Consider the following 15,089-nt stretch of genomic DNA (forward strand, 5'->3'; position numbering starts at 1 on the left):
GAATCGATTTTTTTTTTGGGGGGGGGAGGGGGGGGTAATTTCTGTCCACAAGTAAAAGACCAGTGGGCGTGTTCTTCTTCTTCGTCTTCCTTTTCTAACTCTTCGTGTTGTTGTTTTTCTTCTTTCAAATTTTTCTCAAACAAAACTGTTGGGGTCGTTGAACTTTGTCATTCGATTTTATCCCTGACACTCACATGTGACAACGTTTCGTTAAAAGCATGAAGACGTTTCCAACAAATTCCGTTGCGGTTTTAGCGTTCAGGGAAGGTGTCTCTGACAGGTTTTTACTAGCTGTCAGGCATTAATATGGACTTTTTTTCAATTTGATTTTGCGCAACGCTGATAGGTAGACGTGTGTTGTGTAAGACGACAAGCAGCACAAATAATCTGTATATGTATAACATATATATAGCTTGATAGTTAGATGGTAGGGTGAATTGACTGGTTATGGTATGAACTTTAATTATCTGTGTGTCTGTATGTCGATCTTGTCTGTCTGTCTGTCTGATGTCTGTCCGTCTGTCTGTCTGTCTCTCTGTCTGTCTGTCTGTCTGTCTGTCTGTTTGTCTGTTTCTCTGTTTCTTTTTGCTTGTTTGCTCTTACTGTTCAAAGTATGTTTGTTTCTTGAAGAACGATAACATTGCCAATAAACACGTTCTATGGACATCATACGTGGTTTGCATGTTTGACTATAATGTAACACTTGACACGGATCTCGACAGTCATTGTTCAACTAAGCTAACTGTAGCATTAACGTTTGTCTGTCCACTTGAAAGACGGTTGGATCGAAGTACCGTGATTGTAATCTTTTGTTTTATCATAAATTCATTCGCTCGGCTTCCTGGCGAGCGGGCGAAAACTGATTCCATCAAGCTAAGTATTTTGTGACCAATTGTTTGTCTGTTCACTTAAAAGACCGTTGGGCCGATATATTTGTGATTGTAATGTATTTTTTGTCAATACCACCGTTCCAACAACTTACCATTCTTGGTTTTTTTATCATAAATTAAACGTTCCAACAACTTGCCATTCTTGGTTTTTTTTATCATAAATTAAACGTTCCAACAACTTGCCATTCTTGTGTTATTTTTATCATAAATTAAACGTTCCAATAAACGACCATTCTTGGGTTTTTTATCATAAATTAAACGTTCCAACAACTTACCATTCTTGGTTTTTTATCATAAATTAAACGTTCCAATAACTGACCATTCTTGGGTTTTTTATCATAAATTAAACGTTCCAACAACTTACCATTCTTGGTTTTTTTATCATAAATTAAACGTTCCAACAACTTGCCATTCTTGGTTTTTTTTATCATAAATTAAACGTTCCAACAACTTGCCATTCTTGTGTTTTTTTTATCATAAATTAAACGTTCCAACAACTGACCATTCTTGGTTTTTGATTCCACCAGACGCAGTCAGATCGCCACCAGCACGGAGGACGACGCGGAGAGCGACTACGACCTTGACCTTGACAGCTACCAGCCGGTACGGCACCTGCACAACGAGCACAGGGTGATGGTGCTGCCCCCTAGGCTGTCCAGGCTGGACCACCACTCCCTGCAGTGCGTCAACCACGGAGCCACACTCGTCCGCTGGGAGGAGGACTCGGGCAGGTAAGGAGGGGGCACTCGCATGCACTTCAAGCTGAACAATTTCTTTCAAAGGCCAACTTTTTCTCGTGAAAACAGTTCGCTTCAGTGTCTCACATCTAGGCAGGCTTGTAAATGGGCTTATATGCTATTCCTCCACTTAGTTACATGCCAAAACATGAACCGCCGTGGTGCTCTCTGCCACTGTGGGTGGTCACTCTTGGTTCAAACAAAATGGGTTCACAAAGTAAAGGGTGGCAAATAGTGCGATGTTGTTGTTGTCGTTCGTCTCTCGTTGTCGAAGATGACCACAGACTTAAGGTACGCTTGGATATCCAGTATGATGGGTCCGGAGGTGACTAATGAGGCCTATCCGGACCAGGAAAACCCTCCTACATGTGGGGCACACCTGGGAGGGATCAGCTGCTGGGGTTCTGGCAGCTATGGCTTTGCGGGGTGTTCGCTTTTTTTCAGCAACAGCAGTACAATAGAAACACTTGAGACACACAACAAGCACAGCTTATACTAAATTGGGTGTCATATAGTAAATGGGGTATCATATACTAAATAGGGTATCATATACTAAATGGGGTAGCATATACTAAATGGGGTATCATATACTAAATGGGGTCTCATATACTAAATGGGGTATATATTTACATTTAGATAGGAATTGCTTTTACAGGTGGTGTCAAGGTCACAATAGTGCTAAAACGATTTGTGTAAACTGATTAACTCGCCAAGCACGATCGTGTGTCATTTTAAAAGCCCAATCCGCCTCGTGAAAACAGTTCGCCTCACTGTCTCAGATCTTCCAAGGCATTTACATGGGATAAGACCATCCCTCCACTTGGGCAAATACCAAAAATCAACATCCTGACTGCTTGCTGTGGCAAGTTTGACGTGTGTGTTTTTTATGAATTAACCAAATAAATTCTTTAAAAAAAATAGCAGTGTGTAACGAGAGCATCCAAGCTATTCAATTTTGTTATGTGACCAAGTGGAGTGATGGTCTTATCCCATGTGAAAGCCTGGCCAGGTCTGAGACAGTGTGGCGAACTGTTTTCACGGCGCGGAGTGGGCCTCTAAACATAGACATAGACATAGAAAACTGCATTATCTCAGATGAGAAATAAATGATGATCGTTCACTGACTGTCTCGCAGGTCGTGCCTGGTGTACATGCGCCTGGAGTCAGACAACGTCACCCTCACCTGGTGCCGCCCCTCCTGGAGCTCGCTGCGGGGCGCCATGAACCCCCCGGACTACGTGCTGAGGGGAGAGGGGGACCACCCCCCGTCCCTGCAGCTCATGTGTGCTCGCTACGCCAGCAGCGCCGAGCCGGCCTTTGACGGCATGGAGGAGGGATACATCGATGTCTTCTGTATCAAGGTCTGCTCAAACTTCTTCTTTTTCTTCTTCTACGTTAATGGGCTGAAACTCCCACGTACACTCGTGTTTTTTGTTCGAGTTGGTTTTTACGTGTATGACGGTCATTGACCGTTTTTACCCCGCCATTTATTTAGGCAGCCATACGGCGCTTTCGGGGGAAGCATGCTGGGTATATTCGTGTTTTTATAACCCACCGAACTCTGACATGGATTACAGAATCTTTTCCGTGCGCACTTGATCTTGTGCTTGAGTGTACACACGAAGGGGGACTAGCTGGTCTGCATATAGGTTGACCTGGAATCGGAAAAATCTCCACCCTTAACCCACCAGGCGCGGCCGTGATTCGAGCCCACGACCTTATGCATGGGAGGCCGGCGTTTTATCCACTAGGCCATTGCGCCTGTCAAATCAGCTGAAACAAAGTAATGCAGGTTTTACGGTGAAAGTATCAGCGGATAGAAAACACGAACAAACGCATGCTCGGCTTTAGAGAACTATGAAGAAAATAGGTTGCGCTTTATATAATTTCTAAGCATAGCAGCCCGAATTTCCTAAAGATAATTCTTTGATAACAAAGAGTAATGTGTGGTGGCGCTTGTGACCCTCTGTTGTTGTAAAGTGATAACCCTCTCAGTAATTATGTCATCACTTTATCACACATCCACCTTCCCTCTGCCCTCTCAAAGCATCCGTTCGGAGACGAATACGTGACGGCGTTAGGCTGTCTCTCGAAACCGAAGATCGTAGGGGCTTAAAACAATCCTAAGAATCAATCATATAACCAACCATCCAATCAACCATTCAATCAACCATTCAATCAACCATTTAATCAACCATCCAATCAACCATTCAATCAACCATTCAATCAATCCATCAGTCCATCCTTCAATCAGTCAGGCAGCCAATCAGTCGTGCCATCAAACTTATGACCCCCATCCCCTTGTCTCTACCCTTCAGGACGTGTTCATGGGTGACGAAGCCGTGGACCTTAACTGCATCGCTCGACGTCACAGCCTGCTAGACATGACGCACGAGGAGAATTGCATCACCATCCTGTACGGCACCAACCTGGCTGAAAACCGCCGTCTGTGTCTCGTGGCGCCCTCCAGGACGGCAGAGGTGTGGTACCGGAGTCTTCAGCGTCTGCAGGCAGCGGCCAGCAAGGTCCAGAGACAGACGGACAAGCGTGGACTGTGGCTGAAGCAGCAGTACCTCTTGCTGTACTATGACGCCGAGAAGTGCACTGGACCAACCCCTGCTGATGCTATCAAGGTGAGGCTTGTGTTGGTGTGGGTGGGGGGTGGTGGTGTCTGTGTGTGAGCGAGTGTGTCTGTGGTGTCAATGTCTGTGTCTGTTTGAATCTGTGTGTGTGTGTGTGTGTGTGTGTGTGTGTATGTTTGTGTCTGAATCTATCTGTGTCGGTCTGTATCTGTGCCTGTGGTGTCTGCGTCTGTATCTGTCTGTATCTGTGTCTGTATGTGTTTGTCTGTGTCTTTATATTAAGCCTAGCTCAGAACCGCGCGAGGTGACATGCGACTCATTTCGTGGTGGAGGGTCACATATGGCTGTGTGTCGGTGATTCGGGTAGTATAGTTGAGTTTGGTTGGGATGGCTTGGGTTGTTGGTTGCTTGGTTTAATCAGTTGATTGGTTTGCCGGTTAATCGTTTGTTTATGACTGGTTGCTCAGCTCATTTGCTTGCTTGTCTCTGTTGACTTTGTTCGTTCGTTTCTTTCTTTGTTTCTTTCTCTCTTTTTTTTGTCAGACATTGCACGCGTGTTTGATGTCTCGCTTGCTTGCTTGTTTGTTTGTTTTAAGCAGGAAGTAGGGAAACGTTGGTTGATGGATTGAGAAGACACATGGAGATACGGTTGTTAAGTGGTTGGATGATGCAAGAGGGAGGATTGACGATGCAGTTTAGTGGCTGATTCGTTGGAAGGTTACACTGACCTTCTCTTCGCCTTCTCGCTTTCGTCGTTGATTGTTCGTTGGGCGGTTGCTTATCATAAGAGAGGTTCAGAGGCTAAAGAACCCAACGCTATGTATCTTTCGAATTGGGTTTGAAAGGGGAAACTCTGCAGGTAGTCTTGAGTCGAGCGTTTGAAAATGGCTGAGCCTGAAGGCGGGTGTAACTTGCACCTCTTGGTATCAGTCTGCCTTAGAGATGAGGACGACAGTTGGCCAGATGGCCAGAATAGCACGCTGCATTTTTCTGCATAGAACTAAGGCGCGTCTGCCGCGACGGTGCCTGAGCTAAACATTTGCGGGCACTGCTCACAGCCCGGCACACTGCACTGTAAACATTCCCCGTCCCATCACCTCTCTCGCCACCATCCGCCCTACCCTTGGTCTCATGCCTGTAGGGCCGAAGAATTGGATGGTTGGCTGTGGAAAAGTGTGGGTGTAGGTCTGTGTGTTACAATAATAGATGCTTCAAATAATGTTTGTCTTGGACCATCGCGCTTAGACTGCTGTACACCTTTCTTCATTCGCCGAGCTAATTTGTTACTTGCATGGGTGGCTAAAAGTGTTGTTTCTTAGCTCGCCGCTGGCAGCCGATCCGCAAGTGGAATATTGATTTGTCCGTGGATTGGTCTATGGCCTTCATTTTGCCGAACAACTTTTCCTGAGAACAACGAAAGCAAATATGGTCTGATGCGTGAAGATGCCAGTAAACAAAATCAGATACATTGTTTAAATTTGCATTTCGTAGAATATTAAACTGACATCATGTCCTATTTTAATAAAAAAAATAATAACAAATAAAAAGCCCTGTGGTTTGATTGCTCTTTTGCCATAAAGTTAATGAGATTGATCTTTGTGTTTGTTTCTGTTTTCTTCTCCCAACGCTGGTTGTTCCTGATCTGAATGCTCCCTGTGCTGTACCCAAGACTGGTTCTTTCTCTTTCTGGGCCGCTTTCTTAAACACAAAAAATGTGATTCTTGTGGGTGTGTTTCTCGTTCTTCCCTTTCGATTCCTTGTTGCGTTTCTTTTTTGCTTCAGTGTTTCTTGTCATCTCCTCCTATCCACTTCGCGGGGAAATCGAATTCCCAGGAGCTGTCCGTTCCGGAAATGTTTTCAGCCGCTAGCGCCCTCTGCGGAGCGGAAGGGACGTTAATTCGAGTTGTCGCCCTTCGCTGATGGGTGATTTGTCGGTCGTTTTGGATTGTTGAAAAGCAACAAGTGGCAGCTCAGTTTATGTCACACGCATGTATTGCTTGTCGTTTAGCCCTGCTCAACGTTGGGCGATCTGTGAGGGACGAGAATGACTCGAATCCTTTTGTCTCTTTCGTCGCGGCATTGAGCTGAGGGCAAACTTCCGGAAGAGACATGAAAAAGAAGAGGTGGGGTTTTGCCATACGGAAAGAGAGATGACGTAGTTTATCTGCCTGTCTAATTCGGTCTGCTAGCTTGTCCGCCCCTTCGTGCCCTTGTTGAAACCGCGTCGTCGTCTTTACAGGATAATCAATCAATCAATCAATGAGTCTTATATCGCGCATATTCCGTGGGTACAGTTCTAGGCGCTCTGCAGTGATGCCGTGTGAGATGAAATTTTATACGGCCAGTAGATTGCAGCCATTTTGGCGCATATTTACCTTTCACGGCCTATTATTCCAAGTCACACGGGTATAGGTAGACAATTATTAACTGTGCCTAAGCAATTTTGCCAGGAAAGACCCTTTTGTCAATCGTGGGATCTTTAACGTGCACACCCAATGTAATGTACACGGGGGGAAGGTTCGGACACCGAAGAGAGTCTGCACACAAAGTTGACTCTGTGAAATAAATTTCCGCCGAACCTGGGATCGAACTCACGCTGACAGCGGCCAACTGAATGCAAATCCAGCGCGCTACCAACTGAGCTATATCCCCGCCCCTCTCACACACACTCTCTCTCTCTCTCTCTCTCTCTCTCTCTCTCTCTCTCTCTCTCTCTCTCTCTCTTTCTCTCTCTCTCTCTCTCTCTCTCTCTCTCTCTCTCTCTCTCTCTCTCTCTCTCTCTCTCTCTCTCTCTCTCTCTCTCTCTCTCTCTCTCTCTCTCTCTGCTAGCTTGTCCGCCCCTTCGTGCCCTTGTTGAAACCGCGTCGTCGTCTTTACAGGATACTCTCTCTCTCTCTCTCTCTCTCTCTCTCTCTCTCTCTCTCTCTCTCTCTCTCTCTCTCTCTCTCTCTCTCTCTCTCTCTCTCTCTTTTTCTCTCTCTCTCTTTCTCTCTCTCTCTCTCTCTCTCTCTCTCTGTGCGTGTGTGTGTGTCTCTCTCTCTCTCTCTCTCTCTCTCTCTCTCTCTCTCTCTCTCTCTCTCTCTCTCTCTCTCTCTCCCTGTCTGTCTCTCTCTCTGTCTCTCCATCTCTCTATATATCACTCTCTCTCTCTCTCTTTCTGACTCTCTGTATCTGTCTGTCTGTCTCTCTCTCTCTCTCTCTCTCTCTCTCTCTCTCTCTCTCTCTCTCTCTCTCTGTGTGTCTGTCTATCTCTGTGTCTGTCTGTCTCTCTCTCTTTCTGTCTCTCTCTCTCTCTGGCTCTCTCTCTCTCACACTTTCTCTCTCTCTCTCTCTCTCTCTCTCTCTCTCTCTCTCTCTCTTTCTCTCTCTCTCTTTCTCTTCACGTACATTTCCTTTTTGCACGTTCTGCATCCATGTATATTCATTGTCGCTGTTCTCTGTACATCTCATGTTTCAAAACTGTGCTAATTTACTACGCCCAGATAAAGTGTTGTTTCTGCTGTTGTTTGTTTTTACATTTAGTCAAGTTTTGACTAAATGTTTTAACGTAGAGGGGGGAATCGAGACGAGGGTCGTGGTGTATGTGTGTGTGTGTGTCTGTCTGTCTGTGTGTGTGTGTAGAGCGATTCAGACTAAACTACTGGACCGATCTTTATGAAATTTGACATGAGAGTTCCTGGGTATGATATCCTCAGACGCTTTTTTCATTTTTTTGATATATGTCTTTGATGACGTCATATCCGGCTTTTCGTGAAAGTTGAGGCGGCACTGTCACGCTCTCATTTTTCAACCAAATTGGTTGCAATTTTGGTCAAGTAATCTCCGACGAAGCCCGGACTTCGGTATTGCATTTCAGCTTGGTGGCTTAAAAATTAATTAATGACTTTGGTCATTAAAAATCTGAAAATTGTAAAATAAATATTTTTTTATAAAACGATCCAAATTTACGTTCATCTTATTCTCCATCATTTTCTGATTCCAAAAACATATAAATATGTTATATTTGGATTAAAAACAAGCTCTGAAAATTAAAAATATAAAAATTATGATCAAAATTTAATGTTCGAAATCAATTTACTTTCATCTTATTCCTTGTCGGTTCCTGATTCCAAAAACATATAGATATGATATGTTTGGATTAAAAACACGCTCAGAAAGTTAAAACGAAGAGAGGTACAGAAAAGCGTGCTATCCTTCTCAGCGCAACTACTACCCCGCTCTTCTTGTCAATTTCACTGCCTTTGCCATGAGCGGTGGACTGACGATGCTACGAGTATACGGTCTTGCTGCGTTGCATTGCGTTCAGTTTCATTCTGTGAGTTCGACAGCTACTTGACTAAATGTTGTATTTTCGCCTTACGCGACTTGTTTTGTTTGTGTTCTGTTTTGATTTGTTTGTAGTCCTTCGTCGTTGATCGAACGTTAGTTGGTACGTCCTAAGTTATATTTGTTTCTGGTCTGGGTTTTATTTTGACAATCCAGCAATATGTATGACAACTCTCACAGTCTCTTGGTGTTGTTGTTTTTATCTATTACCGAGCACAAACACACACACACACACACGCACACACACACACACACACACACACACACACACACACACACACGGTGCACGCTTATGGAGAGAGATAATAAGGGGGGGAGGGGCGGAGAAGAGTCGATAACCCGGACATGTCCTGCCCACTATATTGTCCTACACCGTTGGTGTGTCTATGACGTCATAGCCAGATTGATCGAGGTTTATATTACAGGGAAAAGGGACGTGCGAAAGAACGAAAACACTTTGAGTGTTTGGTAAGATGCCGCCTATACTGTCTTCTCTGAAATACTCCCTCTTTACCCCCTTTACCCCTCCCTTTTAACTTTGATATTGGAATCTTATATCTGCCAATATTTGTATTTGTATTCCTGGTCCAAAGGAATTCATTACGAGAGGATTTGTGCTAGGTGCCAGAAATGTCAGATACAAGCAGAGAGAGAGAGAGAGAGAGAGAGAGAGAGGGACAGAGAGAGAGAGAGAGAGAGAGAGAGAGAGAGAGAGAGAGAGAGAGAGAGAGAGAGAGAGAGAGAGCAAACGCTTTTTTGTTTATTCTTTCCCTTTGATATTGGGATTTCATCTCACCGACATTTGTATTTTCAACATTGTTGGTCCTGGTAGAATTGCATTCATGACAAAATAATGTGTGCTGTGTGGGTGCCTGCTTGTGTGCATGAGCAAGAGAGACAGACACAGACAGGCAGTTGGACTTTTAATATGTTCTTTGCAACCCTAGAGAAACCCGAACACGACAAACCTGGTGCAGGCTGCAGCAGGTTTGCAATAAATTGTGGCCGCCAATAAACACAACAAGCTGTTCAGCTGATAACTTTTGTATTTTTTTATTTTTTTATTTACTATCTTAGCATGCATATATCATGATTGTATTGATTGTATTTATTGTTCAAAATGCCCCCATGGGTTATGGACTAATAAGTAGAGGTTACATGCCGAGTCTCAGTGATTATTAAAAATAATGGTCGAAGTTGGCGGATCATGAAAAATGCGAGCTTCAGCGAGCTTTTTCATGACCGCGAACTGAGACCATTATTTTTAATAATCACTGAGACGAGGTGTGTAACCTCTTTATTCCTCCTTTCTTCAGTTATTCAAAGAAAACAGGAGTTTTTGTGCGAAAGTTTGATCGAATCCGAATCACTCAACCAGTCAACCTGCGCAGGCGATCGATTAATGCGCGGTTGTATAGTTCCGTGCAAATCATTCCATTCTGTTAACACTTCTTGTCAGTTTCCCTGTTTTAGACTAAAATCAAGTACACAGATATGCTGTTATTCTGCTGTGGCGGTAAAGGCAGATATTGTGTGTTCTGTTTATGTTTTAGTATCGTTTAGGATAAGGTTCTTTCGTCAAATGGGACTAGCAGACGAACTTTTGCACCCGTGTTGCAACGTTAATTACTGTATGAAGTTCAGTTTTCTGGGGAAAATAGTGTATGAAACCGCTTTATGTTGTTTAAATTGATGAGATGTGTGCATTTGGTTGCGTGTGATCTGTTTATAAAATGAAATATTGTTGAAAACTGACCGTCGGATTGCAGTCAGTGTTGTCGAAGAAACTGCGTTAAAAGAAGGGGAACTACTCTTGTCGGCAAGAGTATGAGTTACTTGCCTTGGGAATTTGCTTGTGATGAACGGTGTGTGCACGGCAGATCTAGATTCAGAAAACAACCTAACTCATGGATTTTATATGGAGATTCATGTGTTCAGGCCTGTAGTTGTTAATTTAAATGCGGTATGTTTGTATTGTTTGCTCCAGAGATGTATATTTCGTACGTATAGAGCGTTCGGAACTTTTCAGTCGCAAAAGTAGTACCAAAACAGAACAGCTTCTCAACCCATTGCACTATCGAGGATTCAGGCTGTTGCTGGCTCGTTATTTGTTTGGTTGCTGGGTCATTATCGAAAAATAACTAGCTCTACAAGTTTACAGAGGTAAAGAAGCAGAGGGGGGAATAAAACTTGTACTTTGCCTCAGAACTGGACAGGCACTCGAGCAAAAACCTCTCACATAATTATTAGTTTCGCCACAGTCATGTGTTCTTTAGTACAGGACAAATACGCAGACGAACGACAGAGGGGAAAGCACAAACGCCTGATCGAACCTGTGGACCCAAGCGTGCATGTCTTCAAGCACGAGAAATATATGTGAAAAGTGCAGGGTTGAAATTAAGAACAAAGGTTTTGGACATGTGTCATAGATGCCAAAAGCTACACAAATTGTATGTGTGTGTTGGAGGGCAGGGGGGGGGCATTTTGTTGAGTTTGAATGTATTGCTACTGTTTTAAAAAAAACGTTTAGAATGTCCAAGGACAGTTGTCCTCCCAACATGTCAAAAAATGACAGGGTAAGTGACTTTTACAGCGAAATAACAGTTGTCGAGGTCTGTCCCTTTCCAAATGCCAGACTACACTTCCCAAGTGCCGCCAAATGGCCATCGATTACCCGGCTGTCAGGAGCTACAAGAACGATAACCGCTTTGTAGTTTGGGGAGTTGTGTCCCTTGGGGGTCAAGGTGACTGGGACCGTTTCAGTCCTAATGGAGATCACTGGCCTTTTGAGTTATTCAAGTTGTGGCATTTCAGACCGTCGACCCCGTTTAGTACACAGACACATGTTTCTTGTACTCTGTATACAGGAACAAGAGACTGCAGGTAAGAAAAACAAGAACAAGATAACAATGAAAATGTACTCACCAGAAAAATGTACAATAAAACACGAATAAGAATAGGTTTCGACCCAAAGTCTTCATCAGCAAAATGTAATAATGACTCAATATAAAAGGAGAGATGACAGAAAAAGACAGAAGAAATCAGTCAAGAAGAAGATAGACAGTACCTAACGTTATGTGATTCAGGGATCGCGCTAGCTTTTTAAAAAAACGCGTAAGTCATACGCAACGAAACGAAAAAAACGCGTCACGGACCAATATTTTTGCGTACTACGAAAACACGTACAGACACAAACAAAACACGCACGAAAGACTTAAAGACACTCCTTACCTAAATACGGCGAGTTTTCCCGTCGAACTCCGCGCACGCCTGTCGAATAACACCCCTGCTGTCTCCAACCTTCGGGCCTTGCGAGTTTGTTTCCCGCTCTAATACGACTAGACACACTTTCCGCCTTTTGGAAGCGCGAGATGGGAGAGCAGCTAATGTCTGTTTCATTATCCGACAAGACATTATCTGGTAATACCCTCGTTACGTTCGTTTGCGATACTTCGATGCAAAAAGAAACGGACTTTAGTTTTGACGCGCAGATTTCATGTGTGTCGTCACTTCTCAAGCCCTATAGTCAGTTTCAGGATCGGGTGATTATTAAGTCAGAGCAAAAGCGCTGCGTGAAGACAAGAAAAAGTTACAATATTTTTGCGTATGGCTTACGCGGCGCGACGAAAAAAACGCGTCAGCGACTTTTAAAATGCGTCAAATACGCAAAAATCGTGCGTAAACGCGATCCCTGGTGATTATGTTGTTGTTTTTCGTGTATGTCAGGCATCTAGCTTTTCCTCTTTTCAGTGTTTTTTGAGAACATGCATTTGGTTTGTTTGAAAAGACGTGAAGAGCGGAGTGGTGGAGGTTGGAGCTGCAGGAGCGGATCACATCCTTTTCAAGGGGGGGGGGGGGGGTTCCAAACTTCTTTTAGGGAAAATGTTGATGAAAATCAAGGAAAATGGAGCAACCTGGTGCAATCTGCGCATCAGTTTTTCTTTATTTTCAATTGTTTATTTTATTTGTTTAGGCTAGGGGGGGGGGGGTCCGGAAACCCCGGAAACCCCCCCCTGCATCCGTCCCTGAGCTGGTGTGAGAGAGGGAGGGGAGATTATTTTGCAGGCGGGGGTAAACCCCAAGAGAAGCACAACACTGTTTGTGACGGAATGGGCGAGGGAGACATGAGAGAGAAGATAATGACAGACTAGGGTTGACGATGATAGATTTGTATCCTGACTTTTGTAACAAAGCCTTACTTGCTCATCACGCGATTGCGACCAGCCACGTGTCATCTTTAACTGACGATTGGCCTTTTCCTTTTTCCTTTCCAGGAACGCAGAGGAAAGGGATATTATTTGGGTTGGGGCAGGGGTATTGAAATGCTACCACAGAGCTATAGAAACAGCACAGCAATAAGCGCTGTAGACAAAAACGCTGTAAAGCCAACGAATCGCGAGCATTGACCCCTGTGAGTGTTCCCCTGACAATTGTACCAACACTGTTGTGACGAACGCTAGCTGAACAGTATAGAGACCAGTGAAAGGGCGTTTTGTTTGAGTCACTGTGGCGTTTAGTAACAGCTATCCCTTTGTTTGATAGAACTTGTTATACTCAAAAAATGATCGACCCAGCAGTAGTTGTCAGAATCATATTTCTTAATAGTGTGCTGTTTGTTTTCAATATAGGTAGTCGACACTCTGCACCTCCCCCCTCCCCCCACGCTCCCCTAAAATAATGCCAGTGCTTCCCCAACCTTCCGCCGCTTTTGTGTATCTATGTGACAGAGACGTACAGGGCCGGATCTAGGGGGGAGTTTCCTTGGTTCCGGAAGCCCCCCCCCTTACCTGGCAAATGTACCTGTTTTCTCAAGGAGAGACCGAAAATAACCCTTTCAAATGCTGAATCACAACAGCATCTAGGGAACAAGGCCCCCCTGGCCAGCCCCTGTACCCCTGCCTTATTTTGGAAGTCAACCCCCCATCCCCACTTACACACCAGGTCCAGCCCTAACTTACATAGAAAAGAACGAAAAAAAGATAGGAAGCGCTAGAAACTCTTTAGACTCAGTAAATTACCTCCCATGACAGCTCTTCAGTACACACATTCACGTCTGTCAAGGTCTAGGTCTTGTATTCAGAATACCTAAGAGTACTCGAAATAAAACGTAACAGAAAGGACCATGAATAGTTTAGTTTCAAGCACACTTAACCACTTTCATGGGAAATGAAAATCGAGCCTCGCGTTTGAGATGGGAGACAAGAAGAGTAAAGTCGACTAACTGTCAAACCACAGGCAATTGTCTTGGACCGAGATGCTAGGGTTGGTTAGTGCCTTCCAGGCTCAGTTTAACGAGTTTGCATTAGTCCCAACGCTGTCCGAAATTGTAAGCGTTCATTTGGCCATGAGGAGGCGTGGAGTACAAGTGTCGCCTTAAAGGACACTTTATAGGGGAGGTTTGACGAGCTTTGCATAGGTCCCTAGGCAGTTGTCGTCTGTCTCACAGAGAGTTCACATGGCGAATGTAAGGTCTGGCATGTATAATTCCCAGGTAGTTGTCGGGGCGGTGTCGGCATGCTGTTTGTCGTCACAGAGAGACAAGTTCACATCGCAAGGATAAGGCCTAGCATGAATGGATCCCAGGCAGTTGTCGGGGCGGTGTCGGCATGCTGTTTGTCGTCACAGAGAGACAAGTTCACATCGCAAGGATAAGGCCTAGCATGAATGGATCCCAGGCAGTTGTCGGGGCGGTGTCGGCACGCTGTTTGTCGTCACAGAGAGATCAGTTCACAGCGCTAGGGTAACGCCTAGCATGTATAGTTCCCAGGCAGTTGCCGGGGTGATGTTGGCACGCTGTTTTTCGGCACTTAAAGTGCTAGGAGTCAACACAATCAAAGGATCAAGCGACGACGAACGTCACCTGAGATGGTTTCCAGACAATTGAAAACAGAATCAAGAAGACACCTTGTAGGTCTCATTTCAAATATTATTGGTACCTGAGATGAAAAGATCCATATTTCCCGACATACAGGTGGTCTTTAATTGCAGGCATTTTTAGGTCAGGATGACGTGCCAAGGGACACCACAAGGTGACCTTTACTGGGAGGTGACCTTTCGTATGAGGGCCTCACACTGCAGGTACCACTGCACGGTATGGCGCTTCCGACGGGTTTGCTTGATTGCACAAAACACTGGGGAACTGAGTGTTTAAAGATGCTCTCTTCTTGATGCAAATCAATAACAAATGAAACTTAAAAAACAAAGTTGATTCCTTCAGGCGTAAGGTTATCACATTCCATGACGCTCTCGAAAGTGTCGATGATCTATTTTTTCCTGTTGACAGGATCAAGACCGACAGTGAATGACTGAGAGCAGGAAAAGCACTTGAAGCGGAAACTGAGAAGAAAAAAATCAGTTTCTGTTCCGACTAAATCACTTCTGGTAAACACGAAGGAAATAAAGCATGACACACAGGATCCAATAGATGAGAAGGGAAGGGGGGGGCAGTAAAAAGTACATAATTTAGGCGCAGTTGTAGGTCTTAGTACTCGTACAAGCTGTCCAAAAAATAACGCACATCAAGATGGTCTCAGTGAGAAAAGAGAAAAGAAAGT

At 44.4% G+C, this 15,089-nt stretch overlaps 1 protein-coding gene across 1 annotated transcript in view; it reads left to right on the forward strand.

Moving 5' to 3' along the window:
* LOC138983110 (1-phosphatidylinositol 4,5-bisphosphate phosphodiesterase epsilon-1-like) overlaps positions 1-15,089 on the forward strand; it is a 124,956-nt gene that overhangs the window by 14,862 nt on the left and 95,005 nt on the right. Inside the window, exons 10-12 of the mRNA XM_070356518.1 lie at positions 1,418-1,621; positions 2,763-2,988; positions 3,946-4,260. Of these exons, the coding sequence (XP_070212619.1) occupies positions 1,418-1,621; positions 2,763-2,988; positions 3,946-4,260 (745 nt within the window). The remainder of the gene's footprint in view (positions 1-1,417; positions 1,622-2,762; positions 2,989-3,945; positions 4,261-15,089) is intronic.

The sequence above is a fragment of the Littorina saxatilis genome, linkage group LG12 (assembly GCF_037325665.1).
Source record: "Littorina saxatilis isolate snail1 linkage group LG12, US_GU_Lsax_2.0, whole genome shotgun sequence".
Lineage (NCBI taxonomy): Eukaryota > Metazoa > Mollusca > Gastropoda > Littorinimorpha > Littorinidae > Littorina > Littorina saxatilis.